The following is a 22,186-nucleotide window of genomic DNA, read 5'->3' on the forward strand; positions in this document are numbered from 1 at the left end:
CTTTAAAAAATTATCAGTGTTTAGAAAAAGGTTAGGGAAAAATTTTGTTTAGGAAATTTACATGGATTCTGAAAAACCCTTAACTTTTTGGATTTTCTTAAACGACTCTTCAACGAATAAATTGTAAAGGTTATCAAAATTAAAAAAATTTGTTCACCCAGAAAGATGATCACTTTCGGGGTCATTTAAGATGAAGATGAGTGTTTTTTTCATTTTAGAGAGTTTTTCATCGATTTGCAGAAATGTAGCATTACATCACTTGCTCAGCAATGGGGGGATGCCGTTAAAGAGAGTCCAAACAGCTGATAAAAACATCCATACATCCACCCGTCCATCAATAAATGCCTGTGAATTGAAAAGCTGCATGTTTATAAAAAACAAATCAATCATTAGGGTGTTTGAAGGTGCTTCTAGCCAAAATATGAGTCCAGAATCCAAATAATGCTTGCTTTCATGAAAAAGTTGTCCTTTCACAGAAAAATCCCACCACTATATTTTTTAGAAGGGTATTGGCTTGATCTGTGCATATTTCTCTCCTGATTCAGACATTTTTACTAGAGGAAGCATTATTATGCATAGAGGACTTGTATTTTGCCAGAAGCAATGGACTGAAGTTAAAAAAACATTTTGATGGATGTTTCTTACAAACATATAGTTTTTGGCTTCACACCCCTTTAATTGGATGGACTGGATTGATGTGGTTTACTTGTTGTTTACGGTGGGGGTTTTTATCAGCTGTTTGGACTCTCAATCTGACGGCACCCATTCACTGCAGTGGATCCATTGCTGAGAAAGTGAAATAATGCTACAGTTCCCCAAAATTTATGTTCTGATGAAGAAACAAAACTCATACATCTTGGATTTTCTTTCTTTTTTTTTTTTTTGAAAGGTTTTGAATATATACTTTTTATTGTAAGGTGTCCAAATACTTTGGGGTCCATAAGTAAATTTCAGTTACTACAAATACCTTACAAGTACCATTTTCAAATATTTCCCTCAATCCAATAATAACAAAAACCCGTCAAAAAAAACGAATATACATACACACAAAAAAAACACAAAATGTGGAATTAAATTTTAAAGATGATATTTTAATGGTGTGGTTTAGGGGACAGCCAGAATAAAAATCTCTACAGTCAAAAAGCCCTTTGACCATTTGACCAAATGAATCCCACCAAAACATCTCTATATTATTACAATAAAACAATAAAAACTGACAAGGAAAAACCGTGTTCTTAAAAACAAACAAACATCAAAAAAGAAAACACACAGTCTCTTTTTTTTTCCAGTGATCTTTATCCAGCTTTTTTAATAAAGTGAAACTGACTTGCACAACCATCAGTACGATCAATCGGCTTTGAAGCGAATCTGTTGGCTCCCCGTTCTCCAAAATTGCAGTCTACAAAATTCAAAAATCGGAAAATTTGGCTTCAAAAACTCAAAAAAAAAAAAACCAAAAAAAAAAAAAAACAGGATGTTCTTAAGCTCTCTCGGACTTGTGGTTTATAGGCACATTTAGATACCCGATTCACTGCCAAAACATTGACGTTTTTTTAGACAAAAATTACATAAATGCATTTTATTTCTCAGGATTTCTTGACAAATGCAGTCCGAGCTATGGCTTAAAACAGTGATCTCTACCCTCAAACTTTCAGCCAACATCAACATTCAGGGAAGTCATATTGCAAAGCTGAAACTCTTGAGGTCATATTCCCCGCGTCACTGACCAAACTCAGTTTACGACTCGAGAACAATCTCAATGCTCAACAGGTTAAACAGTATCTGCTGGGATCAGTCGACATAAAGGCAGGGACTTTCGCACACTGTCTTTTAAAAGACGCAATGAAAAATACTAAAGTTAATAAGTATGTGCAATATTTCCCAGCACCAATGACAGAAGTGCTCTGCTATAGTCCCTCAGATTTGTCTTGACCAAAAACTGTTTATCAGAGAAAAAAAAAGCCAAAAGGACCTGGTCAATGTTACATTTGCCCAGTTCACAGTGATTTTTTACTCAATGTCTGCCAGAAAATGAAAAAATTATTTATCTTGTGATGGGGGAAAACGCCACGAAAATTGTGTGATGTATGTATCAGGAGATTGGATCTTCATTGTGATAAAAACAGCATATCAACTATAGCACAAACACAAAAACACACAACTGACATTTATGAAAACACGATAACTGAACAATGCGTTCATGAAAACCCTATGAAAATGTAGGGAAGTGCAGCAATCAACACAGAAATTATTCACAAAACCACTGTGAAGTAGTTTATGCACAATCAATGCAACAATTTTGCACTTTTTTTTACAAATGTTTTATCAGTTCTATCTAAAACCATTTTACATAAATTGTCAATTTAATTCCATCCCAATGATTATACAAGAATGGTTTTTTGATTGAGGCTCAAAAATTTGTAGACGGTAAAAAATCCAAGTTTTTTTGAGATTCAAACACCACCATTCACTTAAAATGCCCAGAATGAAATACCCATTAAAGGGGAGAGCACAGGAAGAGAAAAAATAATCTTGTGAATAGGTATCAGGCCCCTTGTGATGGCTACAGAACCCCAGTGAGAACACCTTATGTAATTGAACTGCATTTTTGGGATCGACATTTTTGGCACGTTGTGTTTCGAGTACAATAATGTAATTATTTCAGCCATATGAAATCAAAAGAGCAAAACAAAAAAAGCTAAATGTTTAAGAGGAACAGATGTTTGTTTTAAAATGAATTTACCCATAAAATTTTGGGAAAAGGAAAAAAATGTTCTGGAATCTATATACAAATCTTTGGAATCTTTTTAAATGCAGACAATAGAAAGATGAAACCTTGTGTTTAGAGAAAGAGTGCTAGAAAATGACCAAAACGACTGTGGGCAGGGATGAGATGAGGCCACTCCTTCAGTGTGACGGCCCAAAAGGAAGCCATGTAGGCTTACTCAAGGGGTGCGGTTTAACGAGAGCCCCGCCCTCGCAGACTTTGGGCCCCAACACAGTCTGTCTTTTAACACGGCAGGATCAGAGAGGAAGTCCTTAATTTGACCGTAAACGGCGCATCATCTAAGAGGTCCTCCAGTGAGGGCCCCTGTCTTCCGGAGAGGGGCTCCTTCCTGTCCTCTGTTTCCCAAATGGGTCTTTTCTTGGCACCTGGAGGGGCGTCCTCTTGAAGAAGCTCTTTGGCGAGAATGTTTGTCACGGCGTGACCAGCTCCTCTCGATTTTTGGCTGAAATGGAAAGGGCAAAGTAAATGAAGGGCAATTAAAAAGATATTCAAACAACAAGCTGGAAAGCTCTGTGAGGTCAGACACAGGTGTTAGAGTTCAACGGTCATTGTTTAAAAACACTGCAGTCAAAAACAACCAACAACTTACATGTTTACATGAATATATCAGGTTATTTTCCACTTAATGATCCCTACAGAAAATTTCAGATTTCAACTTGTTCCTCAGTTAGGAAAAACAGACCACATTTTACAATACAAAATAAGCTTACGGCTTGAAAGGTTTAAAAGCATAAATGTGAAGCTCACATAAATAAATAAATAATTAATAATTAAAATGTAAATGTATTAAAATGTAAATGTCTGAACCATTTTTTGAGGTAGGATTACTTTACAACACTGTAAACAATTTATTTAAATATCTAAACATAATGAAATCAAGACACATCTACATTGAAAGGAAATTGACGAGGTTCAATAAGTCATATATTTATCCCCCTGGAAAATATCAAACACATTAAGAGACGTTTTACAAACAAAAACCCGACACAATACCTACGTTATTATCATCGCGTATTAACTTTTGCTTCACCAATCCAGAGTTTATATATCTTGCAAGTTTATATTGAAAAAGGCTGAATTTGCAGTTGTAAAAAAAAAAAAAGAAAAAAAAAAACAATCACGGGAAATAACTGATTGAAATTTTTGAAAGGTAATTTTAGTATTATTTATTTTTGCAACAAAAAAAAAAAAAAAAAAAAAGACACGACTTATTGATTGAAATAATTTCTTGTCAGATACGTGACTGGATGTGTCACAATCTAGCATGTTTCTAGTTTTATTATTGTAATTGTTTTACTCTAAATGTGTTTTACAACTGAGGGATGAGTTGAAGTCATTGTCTGTAATAATCTGAAGCATGCCGCACGCGCTATTCATCCACATTAAAGTTGAAAATAACCTGGAATATTCCTGTAAACACCATCAGATTGATATCCTGACATAAGAGACAGCTGCATAACATCAGATATGTGCGCTGCGAGCAGTTATGTTGGTTATATTTAGACATATCGTTGAGGTGAAAATTCAGAGGTTTATCACACAAGTATTAAAACACGTCCAGTCAACAGCGTGCAAGAACAAATCTCGCTGTGGTGCCGACATTCATGGCACAAATTACTTGTCAGTTGGCTCATTATTTCCATTCACCATTCTCAGCCTGTATGCAAAAACACAGACCCATGCAGAGGAAACCCATGATCCACACACGCACACACACACGCAGAAGCCCATAGTCCCACTGATTAGCGATCTCTTGACAAACATCTGTAATGCAAGCCATGTCGCGGAGGTATCAAAGAACACACACACAACACTACACACAGACAACCCACGGTGACCAAAGACAGCGTGTCCCATGTGAGCTGTTGATAAGTTACAGTACAGAGTCCTGTTGGGTAAGAAAAAAGTATCGTCATGGGGGGTGTTTGGGTCAGCTTGGGGGTTGTAAGTGTCACGAATCCGATGGGTAACCCTATAAACATTTATAAGGAGAGTTGTTTCTATTCGGTATCATTCTAGTCTGAGATTAACACTGATGGGCCACTGTTCTATTACTAAACAAACTGTGTCTAAAAACAGGTTTCAAAAAGACAGTATTTTTTGTTAGGTTGGTGTTCCTTTATTAAAATGCAACCATTATGCATCACAAGTTTATTGGGAAAATGTTTCGATGTTTAATATACAGTCATGGGGGATTTCGGACGCAATGACATTTTCACTGCAGCACTACAGAGTGACATGAATCAGAAACAGGACAACACAAAAAAAGTCCAGTCAGATTGTCACAGTTCTACTCTTTACACCTATTTTTTGTCCTAGTTCTTCCACGGTCAAATATCTAAAACTTTTAAATCAGGATGCAGTTTACTTGAGATGCCACAGTGGCTTACGTCTAGTAACATTTTAAGTCTTGTTTCCACTTGTATATAAAACCGAATGGACTCAACGGAATGTATTAGTGAAAGTTTCCGTCTTTAACAAGATGGCATATCTGCTAATGTGGTCTCTGAAAAATGTGACAAAATTCTAAATAACAACAACACAAAACAACAACAACAATAATAAAAGGGTACTATGAAAATGTAAACAAATATTTGAAAATAAACCTTTTTCCTCCCCCCGTTTTTTTTGTTTTAGAAAATAAACTAAATTAAAAAAGAAAAAGAAAACACGTCTTAAGATCGTAATGTTGTCCTGCTCTAATTTATATCAGTATATAATACTGTATAATGATCTAATCTAATAATAATTATTATTAATTAAAAAATACAATACGGGAAATAATTAATAAAAAAAGTTTTTCATTTTTTTGTCTGGTTTCGGCGCAATAAATATAATATATTTTTTGAAACTGAAATGAAAAAAATATAAAATAAAAAAAAATTCAGAAACTAAGACTTATTGCTGTCATTTAGCCATCTCAATTTGGTATCTCGTTTGATTAAGCATGTTTTGGTATGATTGTACTTGAAAATCAGACAAAATCTTACAATAACATTACTTGTTACATAGTGTTTATGGTTAAGAAAAAAAAACATAAGATTGGGTAGGGAAAAGGTAAGTTTTACCACTTACAGGTAAAACAATAAATAAATAAAATAAAAATCACCTGGTTAAGCACATTTTCATTGTTGACCTCCACTGTCATGCTAACTTAATAACTTAATAAATAAAAGATTGAGTCTTCTGAGACTTTTGAGCAGTGGAATCATTACAGTGTTCGGAACAGAAACTGACGAGTGAACAAATTCCAGGACACTTTCGATACACGTTGCAACCACTACGTTTTTGGTTATTCAAGTGACTAAAATCTTAGAGATCTTACTTAACAAACTATGTTGTTGTCCTCTGTCAAATTCTGAACAAACCTAATTAACACTAATGGCACAAATAAAGTACCACAGCGCAAAAAGCATGCAATGACTGTGGCAATTTTTTAACATTTAAAGGAATACTATGGCAAAGTATATCGCTTTTCCGTAGTCAAAACTGGCCCCTTTGTTTTTTTTTTTCATGAATATGATAGTGACCTGAAGAATGAGAAGCATTTATCATACACTGGGCAAATCATGAGCTTCTAAATCGGGACGCCTAATAAAACACTGGGTGTGTGGCAATTACACTGACTCCCATGAAGGATATACATGTATAGCTTGGGGGCTGACATAGAATGAGACAATGAATGAATTTTAAGATTTATGTTTAGTTAAGAGTGACAAAATTTATCTTTTGGCCGATGCACACGAAAATCCAAAGCAAACGGGCAGGGATGTTAGAGGAGTGTTAAATATTTTAACTAATCTAGGGTTGGAACTAATTATTGTTGTGGGGTATCCAAGTAATCTACTTAGTAGGTTGAAAAAATAGAGTTAATCTGATATTTTTTTAGTACATAAAAAATGACATAATTGAAAAAACAGCGTGTATGTAGGGACTATTTATATTTAAAAATAATTGATGAATGCAATAATAATTGGTTCAAATAGAAAGTAGCAAAACACAGTAATTACATGGTTTTAAATGAACAACTCTGATAAAATAGGACTACATAATAATAATATGCCTACACAAACTATGAACATAACCTAACTTAAGTTAATTATGTATTATAAGGCAACCCATATCTACAAGTAGGGCACCAACTTCGCATGTCCATGCTTCACTTTACCAACAGCGTGGATTCGAGGGATGTTTAAATACATGTCTAATGTTAATATTTGGCCGCCTGCAAACTGCGGAGCTAGCGTTTGAACATTATAATTTTTGGAGAAATGGTGAGACATACACAATCGCGCATACTTAGAAATATGTTGATGAATTCTCCATAGTGTTTCACATCGGGGTAAGTGAGTACGGTAAAACAGTGCCACAGAGTGTTTGTGCGCCTAGATGAATGTTAAGCCGGGGCACAGGAGACTCACAGGTATAGTGGCGGAGGAAGAGTTAGTGTCCCGAGCGGCTGAAGTAGCGGAGAGATGCGCTGTCAACACTTGCTACTAAATGATAACCGTAACAGCCACATGCAATCGCAAGAAAACCGAACAATTATAATGCAAGCACATACCTCACAAACGGTTTTAAAACCACAACTTTTATGCAATATCGCGATGAGACCACTTGCGTCACCCAAAGGAGTAATATCAGGTGCAGAGGGATACTTGTGCGACAGCTTGAAAAAGCACAGGCTGACACATCGCAGACACAGGTTGCACGTTAATTTTTGGTAAAAAGATTGTTGGTATCAAGAGGAACGAAAAATACTTATTCATATATACTGCACCTTTGGAAAAATGCAAGTACTTTTCAAGTACCTGCGTCAGAAATAGGGCTGCTTGTCAGAAGGGTGGCGCCAGGAGGGGTCGCTGCCAAAGGCAATCAGGTGACCGCGGAATTCAGGGGACTCAAGCACTCCAAGCACCTTGTACGAACCCGGTGCTTAACGGATAGGAAATGCCATCGGCAACAAGGAACTCGTTGCCCATCATCGGAACGGAAGATGGCGTGTTTCCTTTGAAGATTAGTCAAATGAGCAGCTGTTGTGGGTTCGAATAACTTCTTTAATTAGAGGAGAATGAACAAGAGCAGTAAACGTTAGATAACACGGCCCACAATGAATGATCGGCGGCGATTCCTGCGTCCGCCTTTGGCATGAAGCATGGCTTTCATCTTTCGCTATTTTGCCATCGGGGGCAGCTTCCTGAGGTTCCCATTCTTTTGGGTTTGGGAATTGGCAAAGTCAATTTGAAGTAATGTCATCGCACTCTTGTTATTGCTGCAGTGGTGTGTGAGATATTTAGACTGTCTTGATGTAAAAACAAAGCAGAGATAATTATCACCAGGGTAATGAAGTAAAAATAAGCAAGTCTTCACACAGTGCTCTGGTCTCGAGTTGTGGTAGTATCACCCGAGTCAGAGCATGTTGACTGCTGTGTGTGTGTAGTTCTAACATGATTAACTTCTGTGGGGTATCTGTCTCCTCCAGGCAGCAGCAGCAGCAGTGTGTGTGCTCGTTTTGTGTTGGATGGTCAGAGGGTTTTGTGTCCTGCCACAAGGTTGTGAGCTGGACCAAAAGAGGTGTGTGTGTCTGGCTGTGTTCTTTGGAGTGGAAGCTGGCACACAGTGTGTATCTCTGTGGAGTGTTTTACTGTGGGTTGGGGACTTCTATGAAGGATATTGATGGTTCTCGTGAGTTTTGGGCAACAGGGTTGTGTCTCTGTCTCCCGTTGTGTGAGTCTGACGTGTGGTGTCGTTGGCATGGAGGAGTCAAGAGTGTGTGTGGGGTCACACACAAAGGCAGATGTGTTGGTAGATTAATGAACAGCCTAAAAACAGAACCACCCCACCATCCCCTTACATCTTCATTTGCAACTATCAGTTCGCTAAATTAGGTTGCAAGATTAAAAAGATTATTCTGAATGCCAAATCATATAGCACATTAAATCATAGTAATCAAACAGCATACGTGGATATTCTTTGACCTAGCATGGACCTTCAGTGAAGGTAGATAATATATATATTTTTGTAATTATTAATCCAGGTTCGTGAAGGACGAACAATTACCACACTGAAAGTTCCTAGTGGAAACTATCAAGCCTTTGTTGATTTAAATTCTCTGCGAATTGGAATACTGGTGTCTACCTGGACTAAGATCCATTACCCACTATTGTCACGATTAAAAAAAAAAAAAACAAAACAAGAAAAAAAAAAATATATAAAGTAAAAATATTAATAAGGTATATATATATAGATATATATAGTATATATAGGAATATATATAATATATATATATAAAATAATAAACTAAAGATTATATATTTTATTTTATTTAATTAGCATTTTTTTCTACCTTGTGTTTTTTTTTTTTTTTTACATCACACACCACATATTTATACATACACACCCAGGTAAATATATTTGTTATACTATGTAATGTATATCAGCATTTATTTATTATTCACTTAGAATAAAAATGAAATAAATAACCAACGATAAGAACTTATTAACTTTTGTAATATTTCACTGTAAAAAATAAAAATCAAGGTCTCATTTTATATTAAGTAATTACAATCAAAAAAATGTACAATGTACTTATTGTTTTTCATAATTGTTATTGCAAAATGCGTCAAGGTTAGGGTACAGTTTGGTGTAGGTTAAGGTGTCTGGGGATCGGGTCAACTGTGTTGGGAATATAAATGTAATTCACAATTCAAGAGGAATTTTTGAACAAATATAAGTACAAATTATATGAAACATGCGCATTGTACACAAAGAAAATAATATACAGTATTCCATATCTCAAATGGCTATCTTATTTATTCCCATACATTTATTTCAATTAAGTTAATGGATTAAAAATTTATGGCATTTGTGATTTGAAACTCTCACTAAGCACATATCAGCTCGTGATCGTATTTTATGTTGATACTTGATGCACAAAGCCTACTAAGGAGTTTTAGATGTAGATAAAATGTTTAATTGTTATAAATGATTCAAGTTACCAATAAAAATTTTAGGTTAATTAATTTAGCTAGATGCAAAACTATACACTACACAGGGGAATATGCCAAATATTTTAATCTTCACGACGGTAGTAATACTGCCTCCGTACTGCTGTAGCTGTTTAATATAGTACTAAGTCTTGTACTTTCATAATCATTATGTAGTTTAATCGTAGTTTAATGATCATCATTCATTTTGGCCGTGAAGTAATGTAAAGTTAAATGCGAGCCCACAAGTGGTACATAGGATCTGTCTAACAAAAGCCTTGTGAAGCTCAGAGGGATTGTTGAGCCCAATTATTTATATATTTTTTTTTAACATGTCCAATGTAGTTCCACTAGATATTAGGCGCACAGCATATTTTTGTGTATATTTGTGTCTTTGTAAGCATGTGATTAAAGCAGCAGCATGCCGTCTTTCGCTCTAGTTATCTCTCTGATTGGCTTTGAATGAATAATTATGCAGAGGGTAAGGGGGTCAGAGGTTACCAGCGGGCGTCTTCTGTCTCCACACTGCATGCCTGCGGTCCTGTATAAAATGCCTATCTAAACTCTACTCTGTGTGGGTGTGAGATTGAATGCATACATATGCAGAATGGGTGTGTGTTTGGTATGTATGAAGTGTGTGTGGGCATATGTTGAGGGGTTTGAGTGCACAGGCGCCCGTGTAGCTCCGTCGGGTTTGTCTGCTATACAACTTCCTCCAAAGGCAGATCCTAACTGATTTGGAACATCTACAGAGGCTGTAACATCATTTCACAACAAGGAATACACCAATGATGCCTTAATATGCTCTCTAGGTAGGAGCGTCTACTAGGTTTGGAAACAGATCTTGTGTCGTGCGCTGCTAAAAGAAAGGCTAAAAATTCAAAACAACACTGATGACTCATGCTACCCAACACCACTGAGATTGTAGACGCCCTTCCAGGGAAAAATTACATAGTTGAAAAGGAAGCAAAATAAACAGAGTAAAACTGAAGAGAAATATTGAAAAGAGAGGGAATATAAAAATGTGAAGTAAAAATTGCCTGATTTAAGAGAGGAATGAATGGAAACACAAGGGGCAATGAGGGAGAGTATGTCCATGGACTGAAAACAAAAGATAAAAAGCACGGGAATGCGGAGGTCGGAGAGATAAGAGAGACGAGAGTCTAAGTGAGTGTATGGTCATTATTCCACAAAGACAGCACATCTTGTATCCAATTTGTCAACGACAGATCCAGTTACACACACACACAGCACTGCTCCACACTGTTTGTGTAGTCTAAAATACAGCGAAAACAGGGGAATTAATGCACACATGGTTTTTACTATTGTGTGAAGTTCTGATCAACATCTCAGCTGAAAATAATTCTTAAGTCATATCTGCATTTTTCTGGCATTTCAAAAGTTGTGCGACTGGTAATTTTTTTAAACGTTTTTAAAAGAAGCCTCTTTGCTCACCAAGGCTTGCATTCATTTGATCAAAATATACACTAAAAACAGTATTATCTGAACTATTAATATTTTTTAAAATAATTTATATTGTAATATATTTTAAAATGTCTAATTTATTCATGTGATCGAAGCTGAATTTTCAAGCATCATTACACCAGGCTTCAGTTTCACATGATCCTTCATTCTAATATGCTGATTTGCTGGTTAATAATCATCGATGTTGAAAACAATTGTGCTGCTTAATAATTTTGTTGAATCTGTGATACATTTTATTTTTCAGGATTCTTTGATGAAATAAAAAGTTCAAAGGAACAGGATTTATTTGAAATAGAAACCTTTTATAACATCATAATTGCCTTTACTGCCCCATTTGATCAATTAAACACTCTTTAAAATAAAGGAATAAATATCTGACCCCAAACTTTCTGACACTGTGCATTTACATTAAGGAGGTGCTTTTATTCAAAACACACTTTTTATCAAGATTTCCCTGGAAATCAAAACCACAAACTTTGGTGTGTGTATCACTGTTTCTATGCTCTTCTTTGATCTGTTATTGTGTATCAGTTCACTATGGGAACTTTTATATAGTGACTTTTCTGCATTTTGTATTCCCAACAACACCAGTAATCCCTTGCACATGATAAATCAACTTTAATCTGATGTGTGTTACCTGCTTGTCGTGGTCCTCTCTTCCTCTTGAAAGCAGCTCCAGACTGCAGCGCCTCCAACAAACCATCCATGATACCAGTCTCATTCCAATCTGAAATACCACAAACACACACAGACAATTAAAATTATACACAGATAATACTCTCATTGCTATTTGAAACAAATACACTGAAGTGTTATTGAAGTATTATTAGTACACATTTGAAGTTATTACTGCTGAAACACATATGTAGAATCTCAGAGCAACAGTCTCAGCCACAGTGACATCAGAAGAGAGAGAAGCAAAGATCATGGGATGTAAAATCCTCTGAGACACAAGATGTTTAAAGCAGACGGCGCCCCCTATCTTTCACCCACTGATGCATTAACCTACATAACAACTGAACCAAGAGGCAACTACTGTACCCCACACACGCATATGAGGGGAAGGACAGCGTGATTTAAACATATTTTGTCTGTGCAAAATAGTTTGTTGAAAGTGTGTGTGTTTTCATATGGTGAACGGGTGTTTCAGGTCAACATTTCACGTGTGTGTAGACAGATGGTTTCAATCAGGTCCTCTTTGTACAACATGAGGTTAAAGATTTATGGGTCTAAGATCCCTCCCCCACAAACACAACACACACACACACACTCCTTCATAAGCTAGCACACACATAATGGACCAAAGACCTCAACTAACAAAAACACTGTGCAGTCTAAACACACACACACACACACACACACACACACCACCACACACACACACACAGAGAGAGAGAGCCAGACTCACTGTAATCCCCGCAAAATCTGCAGCCAGATGGTTTTGCATCTGACCTGACAACCTACATCACACACACACACACACACACACACACACACACACACACACACACACACACACACACACACACACACACACACACACACACACAAAAGCACACACACAACCATGAGGTAGCACAAAAACAACACCACAATGTGCGGTACAGGAACAGCAAACTGAATCTGATCTGGGGAGATTTTCTCCCTGCTGCTTATTATATTTTACATATATTATAACATGTCACATCACTTAAAAAAAGAAAATCAAAATTAAGATTTCTTTTTTTATAACACATAATAGGCATTTCACTCCTGTTTTCCAGTGTCCACCAAAATATCATGGTTACATCTTCTGTTTGAAAGAGATATCATATTTATTTATTATAGATTTACAGTTGTAACATTAACTGCACTACGCAAGTCGATATGACACTTCAATTTAGTGTTCGAAGTGACAAATATAAATGTTACTTTCATGAAATATTTATATAAAATTTCCTTAAAACCCATTTAAACTTTTTTTTTTAAACCTTTATTACTATTAGGATATTAATACAAAAAAACAAATAAAATGTAAACCAATTATTAATAATTACATAAATAAAAATAATACCATTATTTATTTTTAAATAAAATGAAAAAAAAAATGGCTTTATGAATTTACAAAAATATTATTAATTATGGTCTTTTTATTAGAAGTACTTCTATTATAATAATGATGAGCGGTAACACTTTATAATAGGCACCCATTATTTAGTTGATGCATTAACTACCATTAAATAACCAAGGAATCATTTTTTTATGGTATTTGTTAATTTTAAGGTTTGGTTAATGTTATTTGTTAATTTTAAGGTTTGGTTTTTATAAAACAAAAAAAATCTTAAATTAAAATATAATGTATTAGTCGGTTGAAATTAACAAATAAGATTTATAAATGCTTTAGAAGTATTTCATTTTCAGTTTATGTTAACCAATGCAGCTTATTTATTTTAACAAACAAAATCTTATTGTAAAGTGTCATTCTGATTATTTTGCATGTACTGTAGCTTTCATTTCAAAAACTGAAAGACTACATGAATATTTCAAATTTTAAAACATTTTACATTCCAAGATCATTTAAAAGAAACTAGATTTGATCAAAAATGATGTCAAAAAATGGTTACAGTGTCTATAAATGTACACAAAAATGTTTTATATTGAAACAGTTCAATTCTATGTCATTTGTCAATTAACTGTAGTATTTTGGTGGAAATCGTGTTTCATCATGGTCATCTTTGAAAGGGACACACAGACTGTTTAGTGAAGCACAATAATTCCCATCACAGACACATTCTGGATGTATATCTTTTCCTGTTTTCAGCTGCCTCAGACCAATAATCAGCCATTAATACATTACAAACACATGAGCATCATCACAACACAGACAAATCACAATCATAAAAACACATACAAACAAAACACACAAAAACACACACAAAAAAAAGAGTATCTAACACACAACACTGACACCTATTGATCATCCACATCAGCTGCTGTGGTTCAGTGATATGGAGTGTGTGGAACTGTAATGTGGGAAATACTTATGTATCTAATTCTCAGGGTTTGCCTGCTAAACTAAAGATAGTGTGTGTGTGTGTGTGTGTTTCAGAAAAAGTGGGAATGTCAAGGACAAACATTTCAAATATTTAACCCTGAGAATATTCTGTATAACATTCTGTGTTGCGTGTGTGTGTGTGTGTGTGTGTGTGTGTGTGTGTGTGTGAACACTCATATGTAAGACACACAGGCTTCTGTGATCTTCTAGAAAGAATATTCTGTGTTGCATGTGTTTTTGCTCAACTGACATTCAAATCTGTCACATGTATGCAAATCAAACCTCAAAAGTGACCAGTGTATTTGGCCACTTAATTCAGACTTTAAACAGTCTGATTGTGATTAGATAATAAATCACACTTGCTTTTAATTGTCTAATTAAATGACATCCAGACATTCTGAAGTGTTTTCAGTCCAGATACTGTCTGGGCTGCTGCATGTATAACAGTGTGTTGGTTAAGCTGATATGACTGATTTGTAAGCTGCAAAAGCAACTATGCAGTAAACTTGTCTAACTAAACTTGAAAATGAAAATTACAAATGTTGTCTTGGTAATTAAATTAAATATGTTGAAGTAATATAATTTTAAAAACTGGAAAAAAATATATAGCTAAAAAGTAGTGTTTAAAAAAAACAAAAACTAATACAAAATAAATAAAAATAACATAACCACAATAACTAAAAATTATAATTAGTTACAATGAAGAAACAAATCGTTAGCTTATGTTAGGTAAAGAATTAACTAATGCATCAACAAATGCATGAACTTTGTTTTTCTATCCACACACACAAACACACACACACACACACACACACACACACACACACACAGTCTGCAGAAAACTATGAGAAGTGGAAATTTGGAGCCCCAAAAATTTCAAAAACTACAGCCAGGCGAGGAAAAGTAGGTCAGCCGAGAGACAGAGAGAAAGAGAGAGACACACACATGCACATACATGCATACAAAAAGAAAGTGTGCACATTGGACAAAGAGACATGGAGAGAGAGAGCACACACACCCACACACACACACACACACACACACACACACAACACACACACACGTGTGAGAGAGGACAGCTTTTCCGCTTATTAGATGTACTACTGTGGCCAAATGATTTATTCACTGTTGATCCACATTAAAATTTAAGTGTGAATCAGTGTGTGACGGGAAATAAGGAGTTTCGTGTCATTTTTTTTCATAATGGTCTAAATCTCACAAAGGAGCATGTCAAAGTCACATTTCACCACAAATCCAAGAAAAGAAAGGAGAAAAGAAGAAAAGAAATTATATTTGAAATGTAGTTGTCTTGTTGTCGTTTGGAGGAGAAATGTGACCTGGATAATGTGTAACACACACACACACCCACACCCAAACCTTCACACACAATGTGAATCTGCTTCCCCCCCCCCCCGCCCCCTCCATCATTGATGTTGGGAATATCCTGTCCAGCGTGCATTCTCTTCTGTTCCTCCTCTTTCTTCTCTTTTTCCGCTTTCTCTCGCGCCAGTTTGGCTCGACGAATCTTCTCCTCTGCTTCTTTCCGTTTCTGGTTCTCCTTCACCCGCTTGCTGTAAAACAAACACACACAAGTTAAGTTGTGACATCAAGATTTCTGATTCACATCTTCTTGTGTTTGTTCAGCTGAAGGAGAATAAAGTTTATGAATCGTTATGATGAATAGATAATATAAGTGTGTTTTGACATGGAGTCTCTGGTCCTTTATGACACAGAGAATATGTCTAGGCAAAAGTCTGTTTTAATATACTAAACCAGGACTGATGACCGATACCATCTGCCACACAACACACCGCACAGGTGTGTGTGCATAAATACTGTCCCTACACAGAAATCAAAATGTACTACTGTTCAAAAGTATAGGGTCTATAATATTTTATCTTTATTACTCATCCACTAATAGAGTTCTTTGAAGCCCATTTTAATTCTGTGCTAAAGTATGTTGCATTTCTGAACAGAAAAAGAATAATAAAAGAAAAAAAAAACACTATGGTAGGACTTAATTTATATTATGAAGAACTGATTGGATGATGAAAAGTGACTAAATGAGGGTTTAAAAATAAGGGAGACTGCTGATGTCATGCACAAAAGAGAAGCAAAGTTTTTTACATTTTTGATGAAAAAAATTATGAAGACTTTATGTGACCCTGGAGCACCAAACACAGACATAGCAGGTAATAGTTGTAGCAATAGCCAAAAATACATTGTATGGGTCAAAATTATCAATTTTTCTTTTATGGCAAAAATCATTAGGACATTAAGTAAAGATCATGTTCCATGAAGATATTTTGTACATTTTATACCGTAAATATAACAAAACTTAATTTTTGATTAGTAATATGCATTGCTAAGAACTTCATTTGTACAGCTTTAACCCTCTGAGGTCTAAGGGGGTTTTGGGGGGCCTGGAGAATTTTATGACTTGCCCTGACTTTTGTGCTTTTTTCAGTTGCTTATAAACATATACATGGCTAAAGTCTGAAAAACACTGTATTCAGTACAAACTGGGCTACAATAATAATGTGTAAATTGCATATACGTACATGATTGTGTTTTTGAGGAAAACAAAACGTTTATGCGTGGTTAGTGAAAAACAAAAATTTTGAAGTCACTGAAATAAGGTTTATAAAACACATACAGAACATTTGTTCACAAGGGACTGCCAAACCTGGAGCTTGTGTAGTCTAGAATTTTTGCTTCAAAATGATGTGAAAATCATCATGTTTACTCGCTCACAGAAAACAATAGATTGATTTAAATTTTAGAAGACACTTTTGTTTCGAAAGGGCATATCAGAGTAGGTGTGATGTACCATGAATATTTGTGTGATTTGTGTGAAGGCCCACATAATGAGCTGCATAATGAACCTTTCAGCCAGGTGTGTGACCGAGAGGGAAGAGTTACAATAAAGAATGTGAGGAAAAAATAAATGTATATATTTTTATGTTTGTAGTTTATTTAGAATATATTTAATTATCTCACAAAATAACTTGAGATTTACTTGCGAGTGCAGTTAAACAGTTTATTAGGATCAATCAAAGCTGATTTTCAAAGATGAATTTTTAGCATCATTACTCCAGTCACACGATCCTTCAGAAATCATTCTAATATTCTGAAAAAAAAACATTCATTGTTATTATTATTATTATTAATGTTGAAAAGAGCTGAGAATATTTTTTTCAGGGTTTTTTTTTTTGATAAATTGAAAGAACAACATTGTTTGTAACATTTATCATAATAGTTGTTTTTCATTATATCATCACGTGTGTGCTAAATAAAAAAAAAATATTTCTATATATACTGACTCCAAGGGGGGCTTTTGAATGGTATAGTGCATATTGTTAGCACTTGGAGAAGACTGGAGTAATGATGCTGAAAATTTAGCTTTGATCACAGGAATAAATTAAATTTTAAAATATATTCAAATAGAAAGCAGTCATTTTAAAATATTAAAAATATTTCACAATATTTACTGCGTTGGCAACACTGGTATTGACTGGTATTGTGTAATGTTGAAATATATAAATGAACATCACATAAATAGCATTTCCAAAGTGTATATTGTTTATGTGCGCCCAAATAAACTAAATGATAAACTGCATTATTAACATTATTTTGATGGTCACTGATACTAGTAGTACAGTAAAACATTTAGATGTGAATGAAACTTCATAATGTTTCACTTGATTATACATTTACTCAGGAATTATAGTTTGGAAAAAGTCTAAAACCGTAGTAAAAATGTGTACACGTTCTGTGAAAACTAATACAAGTGTGTGTGTGTGTGTATATATAATATATATATACACACACACACATACATACATATACATATATATATATACCACCACACACAAAGTCTTACTCATGTTATGATCTCTGCTGGATGAAGTGATTCATTCTTTTTTCTGAGTAAATCCAAAAACTCAAATCCTGAGGTAATCCTCAGTGCATCTTTCTTGGGGTGAATTCCTCTCAACGCGAAGCAAACATTAAAATAAAATAAAAAAAAAAAAAAAACTAAAAAAAAAAAAACTTTACACGTCAAGGTCAGGAGCGAGTTCAGCTTCCTGACAGCCTGTTGGCCACGAGATTCATGTGAAACATTATAAATATCAAAAGCGCGCTCAGCGGATGGGCGTGGTCACATTAGATATAATGACGCGAGACGTGAAAGACGGACATCGCATTGTTTTCATATGGATTACTTTATCACAGATAATGTTGTTTCAGTAGTCACTTTAGCTTAGTTTAAAAGTAGACAAGCTTTATATAGATCTCTCTCTCTCTTGGTCCTTAAACCATAAATCAATTAAAAGCTTATTTATTAAAGGCGATTTTCTCAATATTTTGATATTTTTGCACCCTCAGATTCCAGATTTTCAAATAGTTGTATCTTGGTCCTTAACAAACCATAAATCAATTAAAAGCTTATTTATTCAGCTTTCAGATGATGTATAAATCTCAGTTTTAAAATATCGACCCTTATGACTGGTTTGGTGGTCCAGGGTCACATATAACACGCACTAATGATTTCTTCACAATAAGACCAGGAAACCTAGGTAATATATCAGTAATATTTTCAGTGGACTGCTGGTCGTGTACTGACCTGGAACATGTTCCTGAAGTTGTTGAGGTCACCGAAGAACTCTTCTGGACTCATTTTTTTGTGGTCGAAGACAAAGTACTTGGCCAAATCCTCATACTGCTTCTCCATGTTCTGATGCATCAGCTTGAGCTTCTCAAATTGCTCACTAGCCGTCGCTACAAAAACTGTACACAACTTTGTCAAGGAAAATCACACGCTATTATTAGATTCACTATAACTCAACATTTTATATTTATACTGTAAAAAATTACTAAATACATTAAATGAGTTGTTTTTTTCCCTCGTCAGAGAGACAGTACTAGAACAAATATCCTCACGAACTTCCATTCATGAATTCATAAACTCATGTTTGTTCTGGAACCCAAACAGGAAGTGATGTCACAATGGGTAATCAACACTATTTTTATAGCATTATTGTTTAAGGAAATGATTGTGGAAACCAAAGTGACACCTTCCTGTCATGCAACAGGCCCGGGAGGAAGTAAAGGATATGGTCATTTTCTCTACGAATTTGTCTTTGTCGCTCTGTGGAGGGGGGAACGTCTCGATGTCTTTCTCCAGGTTTTTAATCTGCTTTCCCATCTGATCTAGATTCTTCTGAAGCGTCTCTGCCGAAACTGAGAGAAAGAGAAAATGATGAATATTAATTCATAACTGTTTTGATTAGTAGCACACTACTGTTCAAAACAATTTTTATTGATTCTGAAAGAAGTTTCTTCTGCTTAGCATGGGTGTATTTATTCTATCAAACAGCAAAAAAAAAAAAAAAAAAGCAAGTGAAATATTACATGATTTCTATTGTAATATATTTTAAATTGTAATTTATTATTGTGATCAAAACAGAATTTTCAGCATCCATTACTCCAGTCTTCAGGGTCACATGATTCTAATATGCTGATTTACTGCCTCAAGAAACTTTCTGATTGTTATCAATGTTAAAACAACTGCGTTGATTCATATTTTTTGTGGAAACTTTGATACATTTTATTTTTCAGGATTCTTTAGAATAGACAGTTTACAAGAACAGAATTATTTGAAATAGAAATATTTTGTAATATCATGAATGTCACTTTTGATCAATTTAATGCATCTCTGTTTTTATTAGTTTATATAAACTGAATTGAAGAACCATTGATGAGATTGAGACAGACCTCTGCTGGCTTTCTCCACGTGGATGAGCTCCTCTGAGAAGGTCATGACCTCAGGATAATGCTCCTGACATATTTCCGCCAGGAAGTGCAGTAGAGTCTGTTTCTGATCGGCGGATTTAGTGTCTCGCAACTAAAACACACACACATTTGTTAACTGCTAACTTTGCGGTGGACCAACACATATCAGGCACTTCCCACAAACAGACTACAAACTGTTGTCTCACTACATTTGAAAAGCTTTAAGAGGCACAAATCACCTGTTCTTTAGAAAGAGAACTATAGATATGTTAGATAAGCTATTAACTAACAGGAAATGAAGTAGAAAAAAACTACTCATAATAACAACATAAGAACAAAAAAAAAATTAATAACTCATTAATGTAGATGCTGGAAATGACCTTGCACAGCACAGGTAACTGATGCTGAAGCCGAAAGCTTTGGCGTTGCGAGATCCTGCGTTCATGAAGTTTCCCAGCAGCAGTGTCATCTCCAGCAGCTTGGCGAAGCTCTCGCTCTTCCGAAGCTCCTCGCAGGCGGCCGTCACCGCCACCACGTCCGGCTTGACGTTATTCACCTGCTCCTCAAACTGAAGTCTGAAGAGGATGGAGGTCAGACGAGGCTTCAAACGCTTCACTGAACTGATCTATAGAGAGATATACACATGTATCTGAGCAAGTCAGCCCCGGGCCCATATGCAAAAAAATTTAACAGCACAACCCCCACCCCACCTCACCCCAACATGTTATGGGAGCCCAACGTTTATTGCTGTTTTTTGCGTTAAATGTGAAGAATGGACAGGTTGGATGCCACAGACTTGATGGAATTTTCACATTAACTTTATGAAATACGTATAACCTGATTATCATCATCATTTTTTGACTTTATTCTTAAAAACATTATGATATTAATCTTATCTAACGTGGCACTAAAATGCCACTGTAGGCTAATTTGTACTGCATGCAAACACAGTCTTGGCACAGAAAGAACAATAAGGAGATATTTGAATTATTTTTTAAGAACTAGTGTTTTCTGAGTCAGTGTCGCAAAGAAGTTGAGATCCTGACTCACCATCTTTTCATTGGACACCTTTATAGAGAAATGCAACTTTACAGATTATTTAATGAAATATTTTATTTGTTTCTCGATTTGATTTATTTATTTATTTTTCTTTAAGTAGTAATTTAAAGCATTCTATAGATTTATTTATCATGCCTGTGAGAAAAATATTCTATGAGTTTCGATTCATTTTGGTAAATTTTTGTGAAGCGCTCCTGCTCAAGACCAATACGGCAGACAGCGCATCTTATTTGTTTTCTTTCATTTAAAAAAAAAACAAAAAAAAAACCACCAACGTTTTGTTGATATTGGGAGTGCACACAAATACAAGTAGACCATCTGCAGTTCCGAATGATGTATTAACCTTACCTTCATGAGCAAAAATGACAGCGTATTTTAAGTTTCCACTGTTATTAAAAAAAAATAAAAATAAATATATATATATTTTTTTCACATATATATATATATATATATATAATATTCTATATATATATATATATAAAAAACCACTTTACCTTAAAAATTGAAACTGAACTATTTTAATGGCTGCAATAGGCAGCTATAAATGGGAAAGAGAGGGAGAGAAAATAGACACAGGCTTTGGTTGGACAAGGGCTGGGTGGGGCCTGTGCAGGGCTCTGTATTTTTGTAAACAAAAATAAGTGAACCAACCCCTCGTCTCGGCATATGCACCTGCATACCCAGACACTACACTTGTCTATCTGAGTGAATGTTTGTGAGAAGTCACTGGAGTGCTAATGCATTTTTGTAAACAAAAATAAGTGAACCAAAATATTATGAAAATTTTTTTTTCCAATGGTTAAATGTCTGAAAGTTATGTTGTATACACTATAAATTTTTACAGGAGGTGATTATAAGTGTGTTTCTCTCACCACAACTCCAAAACTGTTCAGACTCAGCCAGCTCCTCATACTCATCTTTCATTTCTGATAATGTGTTCATCTGTTCCTGTTCCGGCAGCAGCTTCAGCAAGCTCTGAAAAACACACAGCAGCTGTTTAGCACAAGGTATTACTCAGGAAAAGATGATGCCAGTTTC

The 22,186-nt window shown here is 35.1% G+C and overlaps 1 protein-coding gene across 1 annotated transcript in view; it reads right to left on the minus strand.

The window, feature by feature from the left end:
- Window positions 1-3,010: 3,010 nt before the first annotated feature.
- Window positions 3,011-22,186, minus strand: part of LOC109076953 (protein diaphanous homolog 1-like) — a 93,798-nt gene continuing 74,622 nt past the window's right edge. Inside the window, 10 exon segments of the mRNA XM_042737719.1 lie at window positions 3,011-3,230; window positions 7,718-7,796; window positions 11,897-11,986; window positions 15,710-15,860; window positions 18,921-19,084; window positions 19,388-19,537; window positions 20,072-20,201; window positions 20,475-20,714; window positions 20,800-20,906; window positions 22,021-22,123. Coding sequence (XP_042593653.1) covers window positions 3,011-3,230; window positions 7,718-7,796; window positions 11,897-11,986; window positions 15,710-15,860; window positions 18,921-19,084; window positions 19,388-19,537; window positions 20,072-20,201; window positions 20,475-20,714; window positions 20,800-20,906; window positions 22,021-22,123 — 1,434 coding nt within the window.

Source organism: Cyprinus carpio, chromosome B14, assembly GCF_018340385.1.
Source record: "Cyprinus carpio isolate SPL01 chromosome B14, ASM1834038v1, whole genome shotgun sequence".
Taxonomy (NCBI): domain Eukaryota; kingdom Metazoa; phylum Chordata; class Actinopteri; order Cypriniformes; family Cyprinidae; genus Cyprinus; species Cyprinus carpio.